The following is a 20,681-nucleotide window of genomic DNA, read 5'->3' as shown; positions in this document are numbered from 1 at the left end:
TGAACACAACCTACAGGCGCAAGTGTGTACAATGAGACCGTATGAACATTTAGATTTCAGGAGCTCCAAAAGACATTGGCTCTCACCTTGAATGCATATTTCCGGTTCCTGCACTCTCTAGCGGAGCAGTAGAGAATCCTGTAGCTGGGAAGAGGAATACTGCCCAGAACAGAGTCCTCTCGGCTGTCTGGAGAGACAGGTTTAGAGAGGGATTTCAGTATCTTAAGTAAAAACTGTCCGTTCATTCTGTTTGAAATGGAAATTGACTGCACTTTAAAACTTTTAATTTTAAGTAAATGCTGTATAAGACAATCATGTAGAACTGGTTTTACCTTTATAATAATACAGACAGTAATTGGAGAGAACAAACCATCTTCTTTTCCACAATTTCAGTGCAGAGCTGTCCTACAGAAAAAGACATTTATGATTACTTTTTTTTTATTTTTCATGAAAATAGTAACATTTTATGTTTAGAATTTTTTTATGTTTAGAATAAAAAAGAAAAAGATAGGTTGAAATGACATGACATAAAATGGGAAATTACATCACAGAGGAGACCCCTGCAAACCTTAAAGACTGTGAAGGTCAGTAAATCTCTCAAAAATATTTTAGATCATTTATATATGCTAAAATATGTGTTATTTTAGTATTTATATAGTATTTATTAATATTTTAAATTAGCTTTTTTACTTCCAGTTTTCATTTAATTTGTAGTAAATTTGTAATGTGCTTATGTATTTTTATTTTATTTATTTATTTATTTATTTATTTGTATTTCTGTATAGAACTTATTTATCTCTAATTTCCAAAATGTTTTTCATCTAATGTTTGTAATGCATTTATTTCAGTTTTAGTTTACAATTACATTTACTAAAATGCCTTTATCTTGAAAATGTTACGTATTTCAAATGTAATGTTATATTTACGCTCACATGTATTCAAGGTGAATACATTCTATAAAAATTATTTGAAAAATTGAATAAATGTTTTTCATATGAAACCACTCTAAAAACAAATATAAAATATATTAATAACTGTACGGTATTATTTAGAGATCTTTATTTGTCATGATTTGGTGATGCTGCTACAGGTAGAGACACACAGAGGGTCAGTATTGTGCTCTGTTCCTTACCCTCTTGTACAGCCATCCTCTGATCACCACAGGACAGTTAGGGTCTCTCTTCGCCGCTTGACATCTCTTTCCAAACGCCTGCACTTTTTCATGACACTGCATGTATATAATCACACAGACTCTTGTTAGTAGGTTTGAAATATGTAGTCATGTTTGTTTGTCCATATGGGTATGTGATTCACCTTGTCTCTTATCGGCAGAAAGGACACTGTTGCGCTGCTGGAGGCCTGACTGACCCTGTCCTGGTCCTCCATCCTAGACAGACAACAGCAATAGAACCAGAATGAAGCATCAGTAACCATCAAGCTGCTCAGGTTAGCTGACTTTTGAGTTTTGATTCATTGAGATATTAGTGCTGTCAGTCCATCATTAGCTCAGTAACAGGTTTAGGAAGGCTTGCCAACATTGCAGGGCTTCTGGGATGCACTCTAGTTCTTCGTTTAGAGCTGCTATACATGCCACGTTTTCCATTTTAAATAACTGCACTGGTAATGATGGCCTGTCCATTAGATCTGTTTTAAATTGTAAGTAATAAAAATATCTATTCTGTTTTGTGAAATATTTATTCAGCAGTAGTTTATTTTTGTGATGATTCGAGAGTTTTCTACTTAATACTGATCTTCAGCTGCTTGTTGGAGGTTATAAAGCACTTTTAAAACAGTAAAACTGTTTTGGAATCCCCTGTACAAATAAATATGATTTAAATGGCAATGATAGAAAATAATTATTTTGTTTATTTTGGCTTTAGTGCAGTGTTACAAAAGCCTATTATTTAATTAAAGATTTTTTTATATTTTTATAAATTATAATTGTTATATGTGTGTTTATGTGTAATATTTTTCTCCAAAAGTATAAATACAAAAAAATAATGCAAGTTAAATTCAAAAATTAGGAGATTTCAGGGGTACAAAGCATCCAAAAAATGCTAAAATATTGTTTTTAAGTTATTAATTGAGCAACTACGGTTGACATCATCATTTAGGTAACCCACTTCTGCTTCTGTTAATCAGTTGATCATTATTTCAAAACATTCAATTAAATACTAAGTCATGTTTGACCCTACTGACCACAGTTGCTCAATAAGTTTAGTGAAACATGCTTCACCTCTCTTCCACTCTGTAGTGTGTGTTCTCTAGCTGCTGTGCTGTGGTCTGTGTGTACATACTGACAGCCTCAGTCCTCTCAGTCCTCTCTGAAAACCACTGCTGCCAGCACTGTACACTGATTGTTGGAAAAGATTGTTGCATTTTTTATTCACATCATTCCTTTATTCCCACTGACATTCTTGAGTCATTTATCAGAATAACAGAGCTATTGTACTGATGCAAACTTGATGCAAAAGTCGTGGATGTTTCGGACCCCATTTATAGAAAATGTGAGTGGTGGCTTTCCTTTTAATGACTAACTCTAAAGTCCCCCAAGCAATAGACTTCACAAAGTATAAAAAAGTTACTCATGCAAAAATGAAACATAGTAAGTCACAACACTTGTGAATGGTGTTATTTCAGAAAATGCTCACTACATGCACAAGTCTCATGCAAGAACATGAAGTCACAAACCAAGCTCACTACATGCACAAGTCTCAGATGGATTTCATATAGTAAAGGGCTCCAGATTTGATCGAGTTTCTTAAAAACTAAATAAAAACAGCTCAAGTGTTGCAGGAGTCTGTCTTTCGTGCTATTCTGGGTGCTGCTGACACATAACTTTAGAGTGACACATAACAGCTGTTTAGCTTTGATCACTGGATGGGTTCATAAAGTATGTGAATGAGAGAGAGTAGAATTAGAAGAATGAATGGTCACAGTTGCAGCTGGTCAGTACAGTTGTGATTGCCAGAAATTCACTTAAAAAATATGGCATGTTTCAGGCAAAATGGGAGGCATTTTGGTCATTTAAAACAGTCAAATGTACATAACCGATAAAAAAATTTAAATTTATAAGAAACTTATTATATTATAAAAATGTGATATTTCATCTAAACAATGTTCTGTGAAAATACATGCATCGTCTTGTTAAATGTAATGTAATTATCAACATAAATTATAAAATAATTCATACTTTACCAAAAAAGTGCTTCACTCAATATTTTACAGTAAAATATATTGTATTAGTAAATCTAATATTATTTTTCACCATTTGACAATGTCCAGTAACTAACTTTAAAAATTAACAGGTTTTTACTGTAGCATTTTTATTGTATTTTCTATATATATTTTGTACAGTAAAGCAAGAATGCATGAATACTTGTGGACATTGAGTATTCGATGTGTGGGAATGTGTGTGAGAGTCAGAGAAATGGTTGCATAATGTCTGTTGTGCAGAGCACATTCAAACAGAGCCAGAGCAAAACAAAGCATGAACTGTTAGAGCCACATGAACAAAACAACAGTCACTTATTGAGCAATGCTCACTGATGACCTTTCAGCTTGTGTGTGAAGACAGAGTTCTTCAGAAAGGTTGTGGTAATGATTATTGTTGCACAAATCATGAAAAATGTGAGAACCACCAGATGCACTGTGATAATTTTCCAGCAAAGTAATAGCAAATATTGCTCAATGTCAAGTCAAGGAAAGTTTATTTGATGTTTAATATACAGTTAGAGAGGGATTTTCTTAAAAGTCTCTTATGCTCACCAAGGCTGCATTTATTTGACAAAAAACAGCAAAATATTGCAATGTAAAAAAATTATATCATAATATGTTTTAAAAATATATTATTTCTGTGATCAAAGCTGAATTTTCAGCATCATTACTCCAGAATCCTTCAGAAATCATTCTAATATGCTGATTTGCTGCTCAGGAAACATTTCTGATTATTATCAATTTCATTTAATTTTCATAATTTGTGGAAGCCATTATACATTTATTTTTTATTTTTTTATTTATTTTTTTTTTTTTGATTAATAGAAAGTTCTTTGTTATATAAAGTTGTTTGATATATAAAACTTTTCTAACAATATAAATGCCTTTAATGACATTTCTGATAAATTCTAATCCATCCTAGCTGAATAAAAGTAATAATATATTAAAAACTGTACTGACCCCAAAAGCAAATGCAAACAACCAATACCATACACCACAATAAAATAAAATAAAATCCTTCTGATTTAGAGCCATAAAGACTGCTGTACAGTGTTAAATAAGACTGTATTCTCATTAACAGTGGTTAAAGCAGAACATGAGCATACCCCAACAAAAAAAAAAACTACACACTATGCAAAGAAACCCAGTATCATGAATGAAAATAATAAACTGATTTCTTGTACCTGGTCTGTTTTCGGTAGCCAACAGCAACTTCCAGCTCCATGGTGCATTCAGCATCTCTCTCTCTGAGAGACAAACGCTCAACACAGTCACACAGACTCCGCAGCGGAGGCTCAATCCCTCTTTCATCCCTTTAACACTGAATCCTCTGTTTCCCGCGGTTCACTCTCAGCTCACACTTTCTTTTTTTGCTTCTGATGTCTGTAAGTGGCATTTAGCTTCATGTCTGACGGTAGGACAGAAAAATCACAAACCAAAATGACTCTAACGACTAATTCTTCTGAACCGCAGTGGAGAGCAAATGGAGACTCATTACAAAGTGCAAAGCTTCTTTTTTCAAAAAACAAATACAAAAATATGTCTCTTCTAGTTTCAGAGGTGCTTGTAAAAATGTCTCGAAGTGAGACTATGAAAGAGTGACTGTTGAGCATTTCAATTTTCAATTTCATCTGGGTATTTGAAATAAAACTAAAATAAAACCTGATTGATTTGATGAGTATAATGAGTAACTAAAGGGAACATTATTGGAAAGTGTTATGATTAAAACTGATGTCAATGTACAATGAAAGTGAAATGCTATTGCTGTTTCATTTACAGTTGACCTTCTAGCATTTTTGCAGTCCTGTGGCGTGTTATTTCATAGTATAAATACAAGTACACATGATTAATATAGTATCTCATTAAATTAACCCTTAACTGCGAACTACAAACTGCATGCAGTGTCACTGCAGGACACACCAACTTCCCTTTTACAGGTGACTTAAGAAGCAACCATCTAGGAGACAAACAACTACACCGAAGTGATCTTCTCTCATACAAGACCTGCTGATCATCGTAAGTATTCTTAGCTCCAACATAAGTCTCTAAAAATGATTGAACACATTTAGTAGTTATAAACTGTTGTAATTTAATATTAAAATCAATGTAGTAGTGAAGAATTAATGGATTTTCTTTTGACCTTTTTCCTTCAGACTTACAGCAAGATGTTGGCACCAGTGGTTTTATTTCTCTGTCTGCTGTCTCTGAAACCAGCAGCTGCTGAAGGTACCACATTTTTTCAATTAACAGATTACACACACACACACACACACACACACTGTATATATATATATATATTGTGTGTGTGTGAGTAGGATTTTGCTACTCTATTGTAAAAGATGGATTTATATATTTTTTTTCTGTTTTATTTTGGTTTTGTCTTGCAGTGGGCCTCAGTGGTAAAGCCCTTCTGTTTCCAACCAAGACTGCTACCAGCTTTGTTAAACTCACTCCTGAAAAGCCACTGAGGCTTTCAGCATTTACTCTCTGCATGCGTGTTGCGACAGAGCTCCGGGGCGAGAGGGAGATCATTCTGTTCACTTACCGCACACCCGAATTTGATGAACTCAACGTGTGGAGAGAGAAGGATGGTCGTGTGTCCTTGTATATTCAGTCTAGTGATGCTGCAGCATTTTTCAGTCTGCCTCCTCTCTCCACCTTCCAGACTCATCTGTGTGTCACCTGGAACTCTGCGACTGGTCTCACTGCCTTCTGGGTGGATGGACGTCGCAGTTTGTTCCAGATCTATAGAAAAGGTCTCTCAATCCGTCCTGGTGGCACCGTCCTGCTCGGCCAAGATGCTGATAAATATTTGAGCAACTTTGATGCGGAGCAGAGCTTTGTAGGAGAAGTTACTGATGTGCAAATGTGGGATCATGTTCTCTCTGGCAGTGAGATTAGAGCAGTTTATTCAAACCAGGAACCATATGTGCCAAAGGGAAACGTGTTTGACTGGAACACCATCAAATATGACATTACTGGAAATGTGCTAGTGGTGCAAGATAACTGATTCTGATCAGGTGTAACATCACTCATTTTTGTCAGTCTATATAATCTGTTCATCTGTTTTAATGACTTGCAAAGCTGTAAGGGCTAACAAATAAATTTTTCTCAGCATCACAACTGCAGTGTCTGTGCATAATTTGAAAAAAAGAGTTGTTTGAAAAATTTTCTAAATCACTAAATTCAGTCTAGTAACTGTTTTCTCACAAAAAGTATTATATAATTTTCCCCCCAAAGTTTACTTAACAGAAAAAGCAGTTTGAAGTGAAAATCCCATTTGATTTCTTCATTAAAGAATTAATTTTTAAGTCTAGCCTGTAAAGACATCTAGCCTGAGTCTATTACGAGCTCTGGTGTTATTTATCAGTTCTGTTGAAGCCATCAGTCTGTATTACTTTAAAAAAAACATAATTCCTGGTGAAGAACTACACTAATCCTGCAGAGAAATATCCACCAATCAGTGAATTGGAGCTCCGCAGGGACCGCCCACTCCCACAGAGAGTGATGCATTCAAGTCTGTCCGTATATTAGCCTAGTTATAAATCTTTATTGGTATTAATTAAACTCTAAATGCTTATAACCAGGTGTAAGAAGGTATCTCTGCTTTAAAATGTTCTAGTCGGTTCTTTCTTGGTATCAAAACTATCTGCTTTTTATTTCCTAAACAATGGTGCACACTGTGTGATTATGAAATGCATCATACTATTTTTACGAAACTTTGGCTAAAACTGCACCCATTCTCCAGACCAGCAATAAACGTGCATATGGCCTGTAAACAGAGACAAAGACAAATTTCTCCCGGCCATTATGGCCATTCCACCAAAGATGGGTGTGATTGAGCACCATCGAAATATCCCTATCTGAACTCTCCATGCTGAGTCTTCTCCTTGAGACACATGCCTTCTGACCATTCTGGCACTTTATTTCTGAATTAACTTCATTTGAATTACCTGCTGACCAAATCCTCCTGAAAGACCCGCAAGGGACTGCGCCAGCAAGCCACGTTGAACTCAGCCTTTCCTACAGTGCCTGAGAGAGCTCAACACGCTACAAATAGAGAAAACACCTGCCAATTAAGAAAACAACTTCATCAATTTGACAACACATGCACTGCAGATGCTCACAACACAAAACAAATAAAGAAACGCACTGCAAATAAAATTCTTTATTTGGTTGTGTTGTGAGCATTTGCAACACGTGTTGTCAAACTGATGAAGATGTTTTCTTGATTCTCAGGTGGTTTTTCTATTTGAATATGTTTTCTGAAGTTGCAGCACACTGAGCTCTCTCAGCCACCATACTTTCCTGACTTTTCAGACTCTCGTTCCACATCAAAACCAATGCAAGTAACCTAGTAACTGATAGATGCACTGTAAGTTTAACCCATTTTTAAATGGTGATTTTGGTTCCTTGCTGGCTCTTAGGGTTGGGAATGTGTAAAGCTTGCCATTCTGTGTCTCTCTCTGTCTCTGTCTCTCAGTTCAATTCAAGTTGGCATGACTTGCCACAGTATTGCCAAAGCATTGACCATTGCATGAATAAAGAACTCTCTCTCTCTCTCTCTCTCTCTCTCACTCACTCAACTTTACCTTTTTGTAATCCTACATATATGCTTAGTTTAGCCGTGCTATACCTAGTCCCATTTATTCTCTTGATTGTCTCTGTGTTCACTGCTCGTGAATCAAGGTCACTTAAACATTTGATTTTGTTACATGCTCTTGTGTTGTTTAGTATTAACAGTGAGAAAGCTTTCCTTCTTGGCCAGGAGAATAACCTTTGAGTTGATAAAAGATGGTGCTATCAGTTCAGTGGTTGAACAGATCAGTCGACTGTAAAAATTAATTATGCAACAGTTAATCCTAAAGCTGATATGAACTATATATGAACTATATGAACTATAACAAGTTATGAGTAATTATTAATATTTCCCCCTTTGAGATAATTTGCTACATTAAAAGGTCAAAAACATCACAGATTTTAGGTGAAAGGTAAAGAGCAATTTAGTTCAATCATCAAATTTAAGGCCATAAAAAGTCTTAAATGGTACAAGGAAGTCTTGATTATGATTTCAAGAGGTCATAAATTTGGGGACAGAAAGACAAGAATTGCAATATGATTTTATTGAATAAAAATATGAATGTTGCATGTTTCAAAGTCTGCTGGGCTGCTTTGTGTACAGCTGTTTCCTGGAGCTATATTTCTGCTGTTCCCAAAGCGTCACTTGCTGGCAGAGAATGAATCTGCATTTTCAATAAGCCCAACTGCTGTTTTTGTTCAGACCGATGTGGAAATCAACTCATGTTTTTACGCTTCAAACACAGAGTTGTAAATGTGAACTGGTAGATCGTCGAGAAAATAATGCATTATAAAAAATTTAAACAATGAAGACAGTAAAATATATTTGTACGTAATTTAATATGATAATTGCTTGATAATTGTTAAAATTTATCGCACAATATTTAATGCGCATCTCGTCAGTAAAGCCGGTTCTGTAATCAGCGGTAAATCTCTACACGTGCGTGCTTTCACGTGGAGCAGCATAGAGCCATTGTTCACTGACAAGCTGCGCAAAACCACGATCATATTTTGCGCATGTTTTTACAACAATTCTTAAGATATTAAGATTACTAATGATAGTCTTCATAATATATCAGATATAAGTCATTTCAAATGTTTGTGAGATTACTAATGATAGTCTTCATAATGGTTAGGATTTAAAAGATGTGCCATGATTTTCAAATCTTGTAGTGCGTGCATGTTTGAGTTTTGAGAGAAGACAATCTATAAAGCTTCCCATTATTCTCCAGATTTCCTAATTGGTTAGGATTTAAAAGCTCCTGAGTCTGTTTTAAGATTTTATCAGAAAAAGCCTCGTATTACCAGATAATCTGAGACAAATATTGGAGCCGACCGAGGTCCTGGACAAGATTTTTTCTCAGATTGTAAATCAGGAATAAACGAGTCTATGCATCTCTGTACAGACTCAGCGTCAGGAGGTGGATGGCTTAGTTTTAATGTTTTTCCAGATTTAGTCAGAGAATATCTAATATCTGAGAACTTCGTAAGAACATTCTTATGAACATCTTATCTTCTATCATAAAAAGATATTTGTAAATCCGACACCAGACTCACTGTTAATTTCCAGCTAAGTAAGAGCAAATATTGCTCAATGGCACAAAGCCAAAGTCATTTATTTGTACAAAACATAATATTCTGAAATATATTTACAATTTAAAACAACTGTTTTTTGTTTGAATATATATTTTGAATCATGCCGTGATCAATTCAGAAATCATTCTAATATGTTGATTTGCAGCTCAAGAAACATTTTATCGATGTTGAAAACAGTGCTACAAATTATTTTGTGGAAACTGGGATATTTTTTCAGTATTCCTTGCACAGAAAGTTCAAAAGAATAGCAATTATTTGACATTAGAAATCTTTTGTAACTTAAATTGAGCTGAGTTGTGACAATACCTGATCCAGTATCTTGTGGATGGGTGTTGAGTCTATTGACACGAGTTGCCAGTTTTTTTTAAACAAGTGAACTGGTTCATCAAGCTAATGAAAAAAAAAAAAATGAAAAAATTCATGAACCAGACATCACCAACTACCATAGAATCGGATAACATCTGACCTTTTTTCTTAATAAAATATTTGTGAATCCGACACCAGATGCACTGTGATAATTTTCCAACAAAGTACTTTTCCACTCTTATGGCATAAAACCAAGGCAAAAAGTTTATTCGAGGTTTAATATACAGTAATGTAGAGACAGATTTTAGACCAAGAAGACTGCTTTATTGTGGAAAAGATCTCTCATATAATATGAACAGCTGAGGTTTGCTACAGAAATTAGCTTTTACAATTTCTATGCTGCTACCAAAATAAAACTGCATGCTAATACTGTTCAGGTACTTATATGATAAGGCAGTCTATTAGCGCCCCCTACTGGACTGATCCACACTTTCCTTTCCAACAACACACCCCGTATCAGTATAGAATGAGTTCTGAACGATCATGTGACACTGAAGACTGGAGTAATGATGCTGAAGATGTAATTTATTCCTGTGATCAAAGCTACATTTTAAAATATGCAATGATATCTATACACTACCAGTTAAACAATTTTTGAACAGTAAGATTTTCAGTGTTTTTTTAAAGAATTTTCTTCTGCTCACCAAGCCTGCATTTATTTCATCCAAAGTTGCCTACAGCAAAAGCAGTAATATTGTGAAATATTTTTACTATTTAAAATAACTGCTTTCTATTTGAATATATTTTAAAATGTAATTTACTCCTGTGATCAAACTGTTTTTTTTAGCATCATTACTCCAGTCTTCAGTGTCACATGATCCTTCAGAAATCATAATATGCCAGTTTGCTTATTATTATTATTATTATTATTATTATTATTATTATTATTATTATTATTATTATTATTATTATTATTATTATTATTATTATTATCAATGTCGCCCCCTCATTCAAGTACATCTGCTATCATAGTATCAGTGTTGTTAACTTGAGTATTGATCCAGTAACTTGTGGATCAGTGTTGATGCGAGTCTCCTGTTGTTTTAAACAAGTGAACTGGTTCATCAAGTTGATGAAAAGATGAACATTCATGAACCGGACATCGTGCAAACAGATAAGACGAAAGCGATTTTCTTCCTAGGAAAAAATATTCTCAAGAAAATATTTGAGAACCTCTTAAGACTATCTTATATTCTGTGAAACAGACACCATGCACAGTGATAATTTTCCAGCAAAGTAATTTGTCCATCAACATTCTGCAAATATTGCTCAATGGCACAAAACCAAAGTCAATAAAGTTTATTTGATGTTTAATGTACAGTATGTGGAGATGGATTTTAGACCAAGAAGATTCCACTGTCACTTTATTGTGCCATGTGTGGATAAGTGGAAAAGCTATAATCTGAACACCTTAGGTTTGCCACAGAAATTCATTTTCATGATTTCTATGCTACAGCTGATATCCTTCTCTTTTTTTTTTTTTTAAACAAGACTGCATTCTCATTGACAGTGTTTTAACAAGTACAGTGGTTAAATAAGTATATCATTCACAAACCGCATACAATCAGATAACACCTTATAGGGATAGATTTTAAAATTACCCCATGATTTCCTCACCCTCAAGCCATCCTAGGTGTATATGACTTTCTTTTTCGAGATGAATACAATTGGAGTTATATTAAAAATGTCCTGGCTCTTCCGAGCTTTGTAATGGCAGTGAATGGGGTTTAAGATTTTGAAGTTTAATAAAAGTGCATATAAGTCCATCGATTTCGATATAGGCCAAGAGGAGACTGGTTTTCCTTTGCTGTAAACAAAACTTGGTTCTCGCGAGACATGCATATTTTCACCTGAGCTTACGCTACGCCTACGTCATCTGCTGGAACGCCACTCTCTTGTGACACGTGTTCGACAGTTATAGCAGAAGCTAGAGATTAGGGTTTTTAAAGTTTTAAATAATGTTTTTTTTTTTACCAAAACACATGGATTCACTTCAGAAAGCCTTCATTAACCCCACAGAGCCGTGTGGAGCACTTTTTATGATGGATTTATGTACTTTTATTGGACTTCAAAATCTTAAACCCCATTCACTGCCATGACTGTGTTGACACGTAGACCTTCTATCAGTTTGCTCGAGACAGAACAGCCTTTGTTGCCCTTATGCATCGATGAGCCTTGGATGCCCTACACACTGACACCAATTTGTGCTTTGTCCTCCCTTGAATCACTGTTTCTAAGACTTTTTCTGAAGTGTGTTTCTTTTTTTTTCCTCAGGAAAATATACGTATGGATTATTTGTATTTATTTATTTATTTATTTATTTTTGTTTGAGACATTGAGATTTGAAAAAAAATTCAAATCTAAATGAATTTTATATCTATATATGCTATGATGTCATTTTTCACACATGACTGTATTGATCTGTTGTGGATGAGTCATTATCAGAAATATTATCATTATAACAGCAAAGCTAAGATTTTAGGTTAAAAATGTATGTGAGTGTACAAAGAAAGTGTGTATTTCTGAAATGCGATCTGTTTTTATCATTTAAATGATATTATTTATCTTGTGTGTCAGTTCTGCTGTGTGTTATTTTATAGTATGAATCTCATTGAATTAATCCGTAACTGCATTTTGCATTCATCCGCTGCATAACAATGCAGGACACGTCAGCTTCCCTTTTACAGGTTAAACTAAAACAAATTAATTATTAACAAAAAGATGACTGGGATGCTCGTACCTGAAGCTGGGCTCAACCCATTCTGCTAATAAATACTCGAGACACTCCTGATCATCACGACTATCTAGGAGACAAACAGCTGACCTGAAGTCATCTTCTCTCTGACAGCAATTGTTGAACATTGTAAGTATTCTTATTGTGAACCGTTTGTTTCTTTGTCTCTAAAAAGTGATTTAACACTTAAGATGCAGTGAAGAACGGATTTTCTTTTGTATTTTTAGCCCTCAGACCTGCAGCAAGATGTTGGGTTTATTTTTCTGTCTGCTCTTTCTGACACCAGCGGCTACTAAAGGTACCACATTCTTCATTTAAAGATCACATGGATTGTTGTGAGGGGGATTTCACTTTGTCTATTGTAAAAACTGCATATATAGGTATATTTATGGTTTCATTTGGTTTTGTCTTGCAGTGGGCCTCAGTGGTAAAGCACTTCTGTTTCCAACCAAGACTAACAGCAGCTTTGTTAAACTCACTCCTGAAAAGCCGCTGAGGCTTTCAGCGTTTACTCTCTGCATGCGTGTTGCGATGGAGCTCCAGGGCGGGAGGGAGATCATTCTGTTCACTTACCGCACACCTGAGTTTGATGAACTCAACGTGTGGAGAGAGAAAGATGGTCGCATGGCCTTGTATATTCAGTCTAGTGGTGTTGCAGCATTTTTCCATCTGCCTCCTCTCTCCACCTTCCAGACTCACTTGTGTGTCACCTGGAACTCTGCGACTGGTCTCACTGCCTTCTGGGTGGATGGACGTCGCAGTTTGTTCCAGATCTATAGAAAAGGTCTCTCAATCCGTCCTGGCGGCACCGTTATGCTCGGCCAAGACGCTGATAAATATTTGAGTGACTTTGATGCAGAGCAGAGTTTTGTAGGAGAAATTACTGATGTGCAAATGTGGGATCATGTTCTTTCTGGCAGTCAGATTAGAGAGGTTTATTCAAACCAGGAACCATATGTGCCAAATGGAAACGTGTTTGACTGGTGCACCATCAAATATGAGATTAAGGGAGACGTGGTGGTGGCTCAAAATAACTGATTCTGATCAGGTGTAACGTCACACAGTTGTGTCAATCTCTATATGTTCATCTGTGTTGATGACTTGCAAAGCTGTAAGGGCTAACAAATAAATTTTTATCAGCATTACAACTTCACTGTCTGTGCATAATTTGAAAAAAGTTTCAAAAATGTTCATTTAATTTCAGTCTAGTGAGTATGTTTTCTCACAAAAAAATATGATGATATAGGCCTAATATTTTCCCCAAAGTTTCCTTGACAGAAAAAGAGGTGTGAGTGAAAATTTACAGACAAGTTAAATGGTCATTAAAGTGGTGAAACATTTTGAAGAAATGTGACTTTGTGAACATAAATTTTAACCTAAAATCTTGATGTTACAAATATATTTTAAATAGGTTTCATGCATCTTCTGCCTTTTGCTTGTGCTTCTGCAAAGGTAATGACAAACAGTCCTTACATTCCATCACTTGAAACACAAAAAAAAAAAAAAAAACCTATGTCTTCACAGGACCGTCCACTTGGAGCAAATATTTTTCATCTGAAAATTTCTTATAAACAGTACAATATCCAGTTGTTGAAATATTATAAGGGTGCAAAAATAAATCAATAATTATTATTATTAGATTTTAAACAACATTTTTTGTGTGTGTGTGAAAATAGTTCATAAACAGAGTTGACCCTTTAAGTAACAGAATTGTAAAGTAACAGAATTGACAGAATTGTCTGATAGACTGTCAAAAGTTTTTCAAAAACTGCACTTGCTAGCATAAATGCTAAGAGCACATGGCACTACTGAAATCATGATTAAAAGACTTTTAAATAACACAAAGTGTGATCAGTGAAAAATATCTGTTTCCTTTTGATATTGTGGTAACAGATTTGACACTTTATAAAATAACTCTTGGTGTAAGAACTTTTTAGATTTTTTTTTTTTTTTTTTATTGAGAGCACATAGACTTTTCAGTGCTTCAGATCTTAACAGTGAGGGAAAGTGACATCATTTCCTGTATCTTACATAGTTGTGGGAGATAATTCCACTCATTTAAAGGCAAAGTATGGTATGGTAACAGAGCTGACAGATTTACGGACACAGTTTTATAAGAAAAAAGTAGAATTACGTAAAGGACTCTTTAGGGCTTTTATAAGTAAAATGAATGAAATATTACCAGAAGAAAAGTACAATAAAATATTTTGATTACACAATGATACGTGATGGAAAAAATGTACTGACTAATTCGGACAACAAGAAATCATGATTTCCAAATATTCACTATTAACAGCAATTATGCAGTCAAACTTATAGCAAATGTGGTAGTTCTGTATGTTGTCTCTGGGTTAGCATCATCTGAGGTCCTCTGAGGGGCTGGCATCATCTCTTCTCAGGTGTTCTGGATCCAGACTGGAGCTTGTGTAAATCCTAGTTACCACGGGATGTAAATAATGCACGGGATGTAAATCCCGTGGTAAAACAGAGAAACAAATAGAGACATAATTAGCGTAGCTGCTGTTCCAGCCAAGAAAAAAATTAGTTTAACCCAAGCTAAAGAATAATAATGCGCATTTGATCAGCAGGTCCAAAATTATGAGATGCATTATTTGAATGCTTGGCCAAAGAGGTGTGTTTTTAATCTAGATTTAAACAGAGAAAGTGTCTGAACATTATCAGGAAGGATATTCCAGAGTTTGGGAGCCAAATGCGAAAAAGCTCTACCTCCTTTAGTGGACTTAGCTATCCTAGGTACTATCAAAAGTCCAGCGTTTTGTGACCTTAGGGAGCTTGATGGGTTGTAGCGTGGTAGAAGACTAGTTAGGTACGCAGGAGCTAAGCCATTAAGGGCCTTGTAGGTAAGTAATACCATTTTGTAACTGATACGAAACTTAACAGGTAGCCAGTGCAGAGACTAAAAAATTGGGGTAATATGATCATATTTTCTTGACCTGGTAAGGACTCTAGCCACTGTATTTTTGGACTACCTGTAGCTTGTTTATTGAGGATGCAGGACAACCACCTAGAAGTGCATTACAATAGTCCAGTCTAGAGGTCATGAACGCATGAACTAGCGTTTCTGCATCAGAAAACAGGTAACATGTTTTCGTAGCTTGGCAATGTTTCTAAGATGGAAGAATGCTGTTTTTGTAACATGGGAAATATGATTTTCAAAAGTCAAGTTACTGTCTAATATAACATTTTTGACAGTAGAGGAAGTAACAGTACATCCGTCTAATTGCAAATTGTAATCTGCAAGATTCTGTGTGAGATGACTCCCCATTTAAATAAACAAAGTGGTAGCGATCGGACAGGTAGGATCTAAACCATCTTAAAGCCTGCCCTTGGATACCTGTATAGTTTTGTAATCTATCTACGAGTATGTCGTGATCTATGGTGTCGAACGCAGCACTAAGATCAAGTAAAACTAGCAATGAGATGCAGCCTTGGTCTGATGTAAGAAGCAAGTCATTTGTAATTTTAACAAGCACAGTTTCTGTGCTATGATGGGGCCTGAAACCCGACTGAAATTCTTCATAGAGATCATTTCATTGAGCAGACACAACTTTTTTTAAAATTTTAGACATAAATGGAAGATTTGAAATGGGTCTGTAATTTGCCAGTTCACCAGGATCTAGTTGTGGTTTCTTAATAAGAGGCTTAATAACGCCAGCTTGAATGGTTTTGGGACGTGACCTAAAGATAACGACGAGTTAATAATATTGAGAAGCGGTTCTTCTGCTACAGGTACCAACTCTTTCAGTAATTTAGTGGGTACAGGATCTAATAAACATGTTGTTGGTTTAGATGCAGTGAAGTTTATTTAGCTCTTCCTAAATAAAAATAAAAATTTTGCCTCTGCTTTCATTCATTCATGATATCTTGCCACAATACTGAGCATATGTGTCAAAGTCATTATCGTATTTACACATTCACATGTCTGAAACAACTCACTTTTTTCAGACATGAAACAGCTCAAATATGTGAATTTGGAAACAATAAAGGATACTACTTTTTGTTTATGATATACAGTCATGGTGTGAATGATGAATAGCAGTTTTTTAATGTTTGGGTTTGGTAAGGTGTTTAAAGGTGTTTTCCCTGTGGTGAAAATCAGGGTTTTAACATTGTTTACATGTCTGTCTTTGGTTTTCAATATGATTATAGAATTCATTAGTCAAAACCATTGCTGAGCATTTTCTCCTTAAAAACACGGTTATAAGATGGTTTCATAAGATGCAGTCATAAGTTGCATAAGTTGAATGAGTTTATTTCTCGATTTTAGATTGAAAGATCAGAACTCACCCACAGACCCTCTGAAAGAAATCAGGAAAGTGGTCACAAGTGATGGATTAAAAAAGCAGGTGTAAATCATAAATGTGATCCAATCGACCAAAACTCATCTTAATACTAAATGTATACAGGACCTTTGCCTCTAAAAAGTGATTGAACACTTAAGATGCAGTGAATAGCTTGTCTGCTAAAAGAAGTAACGTTTTTCTTGCACGTTTTTTTCTTTCAGACCTGCAGCAAGATGTTGGGTTTATTTTTCTGTCTCGTCTTTTTGACACCAGCGGCTACTAAAGGTACCACATTTTTCATTTTTAGATAAAAAACATCATATATAGTTATATTCATCTTTTCAAAAAAAAAAACTCAATACATACTTACAGCACCGTCCTTCTGATCAGGTGTAAAGTCACACAGTTGTGTCAGTCTCTGCTCGGGCCAGGGCCCCTTATGCATATGTGAGCACATTTGACGCAGACTAGAGTTTTGTAGGAGACATTACAGATGTGAAAATGTGGGGACTATGTTCTCTCTTGCTGTCATATTAGGGCGGTTTAATCAAACCAGGAAAACGTATGTGCCGAAGGGAAATGTGTTTGACTGGAACACCATCAAATATAACCGTCCTTCTGATCAGGTTTAAAGACACACAAATCTTTCTGATCAGGTGTAAAGTCACACAGTTGTGTCAGTCTCTGCAATCTGTTCATCTGTTTTAATGACTTGCCAAGCTGTAAGGGCTAACAAAAAAAAAAAAAATTCTCACCATTACAACTTCAGTGTCTGTGATCTGTATATAAATAAATAACTTAACTTCAGCTAGTTCAGAACACCCATCATAACAGATTTTCATTTACCTAATTGGCTAAACTTCACTTTTGTAACAGTTTTGTACAAAAAAGTACCTTGATATTATGTATTTTCCCCAAACAACAACAAATGCACATAAAAGGTTTGTCTTTGGTATTTGTTCCGTGAAAACATCCTGTACATCCTTCTCAATAAAACAATGCATAACATTTATTTAACCAAAAACAACTCATTTGAATATTGTGGGATTTGTGACATCACTCTTGCTGATATATTTGCATATAATTGCTTCCAGAGCAGAGCTGTTGGAAAACTTTGATCTCGCTGCCGTGTGGTCACATGATTAAAGGAGCTCCCAATAGTTCCGAAAGACAGCATCAGTGGCTATATTTGCAGGATGTTTATAGAGCATTTTTACAGAGAAACTTTTTCATCCTGTGTTTAGGGATGTTATAGAGAGAGAAACTTAAATTTCTAATTTTTTTGAGAGAAGGGGGGTGCTCTCTTAACATGTTTTTCATGTTCAAGGTTACATTACATATTTGCTGTTTAATTTGTGTTACTATGTTTATTTTTATATTTTTATATTGAGTAACAAAATACAGGGTAACATCTCTTTCTATGCAACGTATAAATTGACTATATCTGTGACAGTTCTTAAGACATTATTAAGATTAATAATGATAGACTTAATAATATCTTGTGATGCGCCACGATTTTCAAATCTTGTAGTGTGCGAGTGTTTGAGTTTTGAGTGAAGACAATCTATAAAGCTTCTCCTTATTCATAATCCTGGACAAGATTTTTTCTCGTATTGGAAAAATTTTAAAACTGAAAAAAAAAAGAAGAATTATGGAGAATCAAAAAATTATGAATCATTTGCCATGGTGTGAATAACATGTAATCATGTAATCCATAAAGAAACTGTAATCTGATTATGCACATTTTAAAATGCAATATACTCTAAATATAAGTACTTACGTTTTGGAATCTAATTATGTAATCCAGATTACTTGTAACCAGTTACTACCCAGCACTGCCTATGTAGTGATGTTAGCCAATCTTAACAGTGGCCCTTTACTCACATGACTTAAACAAACTTCCCTTTATAAACAGATCATTTCAAACAGAGAGTAACATTGAGGGTTGGAAATAATTGTAAATGTGAAAATGGAAAACTATGATCAGACAGATCAGCCTGAAGGATCAGTCATTTTGTAAATGAAACGATTTGATATTTGTGTTCAGACAATGAGGCTGTTATTCATGTGTACATAGGTTGTTATCGTATTGATATGCATCAGCATGACCGCAAGAGACATAAGAGAGTAGAGGTCAGAGCATGGAAAAATGCAAATTATGCCTCTGACTTCATTCATTCATTCATTCATTCATGATATCTTGCCATGATACTTAGCATATTATGTGTCATTACTGTATTTACACATTTACGTGTCTGAAACAACTAACTTTTTGTCTAATTTAGCCAATAAATATACAAACAACAGTCGACACCATTGCTTAGCATTTTCTCCTTAAAAATGCAGTTTTCCAAAGACAGTCTCATAAGATGCAATCATAAGTACATTTTTACTGGGTTTAATTCTCAATATTAGATCCAAAGTTCGGAACAGCCCATACATACACTCACTCATAGACCCTCCTCTGAAAGAAATCAGGAAAGTGGTCAAAAGTGACAGATTAAAAAGGTGTAAATCATAAACATTATCTGATCAACCAAAAAGCATCTTAATACTAAATGTAAACAAGACCTTGTCTCTAAAAAGTGATTGAACACTTAAGATGCAGTGAAGAGTTTGTCTGCTAAAAGAAGTAATGGTTTTTCTTGCACGTTTTTTTCTTTCAGACCTGCAGCAAGATGCTACTAAAATTTACCACATTTTTCATTTTTAGATAAAGTGCTTCTGTTTCCAACCAAGACTAACAGCAGCTTTGTTAAACTCACTCCTGAAAAGCCACTGAGTCTTTCAGCGTTTACTCTCTGCATGCGTGTCACGATCTGAGAAACTGATTAATCACGATTAATCACATCCAAAAATAAATGTTTGTCTTTACATAATATGTTTTTTACTATGCATATATATATATATATATATATATATATATATATATATATATATATAAAAACAATATGTATTATGAAAACCCAAAAATTTATTTGAAAACACTAAATTATAATTAACTTTAAAAATAATTTCATTTATACAATTTTTCAATTAAAATTATGTACAATATGGGATTGTATTTAAATTTTTCTTTATTAAAGGCTTTTAAAAAATAAATTCAAAAAATGCTCAGAAAACATGATTTCACTGGCCCCATGAGTATACTGGGGCCCAAACATTAAAAATGTTTTTTATTAGCTTTTAAAAACCCCCCACTAAAAAAATTTTGGAACATCAAGGTTTTTGGGGGTGTAAAAACAATTTTCCCCAAAGTATTTCACCAATGTCAATGATTTTTAGCTTTTCTGAGTTCCCATCAATAGGCCCCTGGTGAGTTTTTTTTTTTACACATACCAGAACACAGGCTTTATATAATCTCTCATGAAATGAGTCTATAAAAACTAAAGAGAATTTACAAAATGTTGTTCATGAAGTTCAGCGTGCCACTGCATGTTAGAAAGGACCATTCCTCAGTCTAAGCTCAATCCCCAAAGATTTCAATACTTTAGACCTTCTAGTTCATGATGGGGGATCATCAAATATTTATGAAACACTATATCTTGTCCCATTTATAAAATTTTTTTCCTCTTTGGGAAATGTTTATTTGGTTTTCAGGGCAGTTCTCCCAGGTTATTTTTTTACTCAAATTTCAAGAACACATGTTCAGTCTTTTAAAAATGGTCTATAAAAGGCATGCCCCAAATGTCTCTTAGGAAACATCAACCTTCTCTTTTACGGGTTTTAACGGGGGAAAAAAAAGATAGGGGGGAGGCTCAAACCGGGAACTGTTTAGTGACTTGAATACACCTACTGTGTTCTTTTTTTTTTTAAAAGATTATTTTTCTTTTCTATGTAGCTTATGGAAGTTTACAGCATATCACTGCATGTTAAAAAAAACAGTG

The 20,681-nt window shown here is 34.7% G+C and overlaps 3 protein-coding genes across 3 annotated transcripts; 2 read left to right on the top strand and 1 right to left on the bottom strand.

Annotated features, from left to right (window-relative positions):
* Nucleotides 1-56: 56 nt before the first annotated feature.
* LOC122142266 (pleckstrin homology domain-containing family A member 4-like) lies at nucleotides 57-4,564 on the bottom strand. The gene is made up of 5 exons (XM_042752226.1): nucleotides 4,401-4,564; nucleotides 1,315-1,387; nucleotides 1,133-1,228; nucleotides 333-405; nucleotides 57-187 (listed from the first exon to the last, which is right to left on the bottom strand). Exons 1-5 carry the CDS (start codon nucleotides 4,439-4,441, stop codon nucleotides 57-59), a joined length of 414 nt encoding a protein of 137 aa, XP_042608160.1. The 5' UTR covers nucleotides 4,442-4,564.
* Nucleotides 4,565-5,095: 531 nt separating this feature from the next.
* Nucleotides 5,096-6,339, top strand: LOC109089216 (pentraxin fusion protein). The gene is made up of 3 exons (XM_019103348.2): nucleotides 5,096-5,232; nucleotides 5,370-5,442; nucleotides 5,604-6,339. The coding sequence occupies exons 2-3, from the start codon at nucleotides 5,382-5,384 to the stop codon at nucleotides 6,224-6,226; spliced, it is 684 nt and encodes a 227-aa protein (XP_018958893.1). The 5' UTR covers nucleotides 5,096-5,232; nucleotides 5,370-5,381; the 3' UTR covers nucleotides 6,227-6,339.
* A 6,049-nt stretch (nucleotides 6,340-12,388) lies between these two features.
* Nucleotides 12,389-13,594, top strand: LOC109089207 (pentraxin fusion protein-like). Its single transcript, XM_042752320.1, has 3 exons — nucleotides 12,389-12,619; nucleotides 12,718-12,788; nucleotides 12,906-13,594. Exons 2-3 carry the CDS (start codon nucleotides 12,737-12,739, stop codon nucleotides 13,526-13,528), a joined length of 675 nt encoding a protein of 224 aa, XP_042608254.1. The 5' UTR covers nucleotides 12,389-12,619; nucleotides 12,718-12,736; the 3' UTR covers nucleotides 13,529-13,594.
* Nucleotides 13,595-20,681: the final 7,087 nt, after the last annotated feature.

Source organism: Cyprinus carpio, chromosome B24 (genome assembly GCF_018340385.1).
Source record: "Cyprinus carpio isolate SPL01 chromosome B24, ASM1834038v1, whole genome shotgun sequence".
Taxonomy (NCBI): domain Eukaryota; kingdom Metazoa; phylum Chordata; class Actinopteri; order Cypriniformes; family Cyprinidae; genus Cyprinus; species Cyprinus carpio.
The sequence above is the reverse complement of the archived record's forward strand: the minus strand, read 5'-3'. Positions and strand labels throughout refer to the sequence as shown.

What these genes read in the sequence shown, in the direction of transcription:
- LOC109089216 (XM_019103348.2), top strand. Translation starts at nt 5,382, where the DNA reads ATGTTGGCACCAGTGGTTTTATTTCTCTGTCTGCTGTCTCTGAAACCA. An exon ending in GAAACCAGCAGCTGCTGAAG is followed by an intron (nt 5,443 to 5,603) that starts GTACCACATTTT and finishes TTTGTCTTGCAG; the next exon opens with TGGGCCTCAGTGGTAAAGCC.
- LOC122142266 (XM_042752226.1), bottom strand. Translation starts at nt 4,441, where the DNA reads ATGGAGCTGGAAGTTGCTGTTGGCTACCGAAAACAGACCAG. An exon ending in TTCTGCCGATAAGAGACAAG is followed by an intron (nt 1,229 to 1,314) that starts GTGAATCACATA and finishes ATATACATGCAG; the next exon opens with TGTCATGAAAAAGTGCAGGC. An exon ending in CTGTCTGTATTATTATAAAG is followed by an intron (nt 188 to 332) that starts GTAAAACCAGTT and finishes CTGTCTCTCCAG; the next exon opens with ACAGCCGAGAGGACTCTGTT.
- LOC109089207 (XM_042752320.1), top strand. Translation starts at nt 12,737, where the DNA reads ATGTTGGGTTTATTTTTCTGTCTGCTCTTTCTGACACCAGCGGCTACT. An exon ending in GACACCAGCGGCTACTAAAG is followed by an intron (nt 12,789 to 12,905) that starts GTACCACATTCT and finishes TTTGTCTTGCAG; the next exon opens with TGGGCCTCAGTGGTAAAGCA.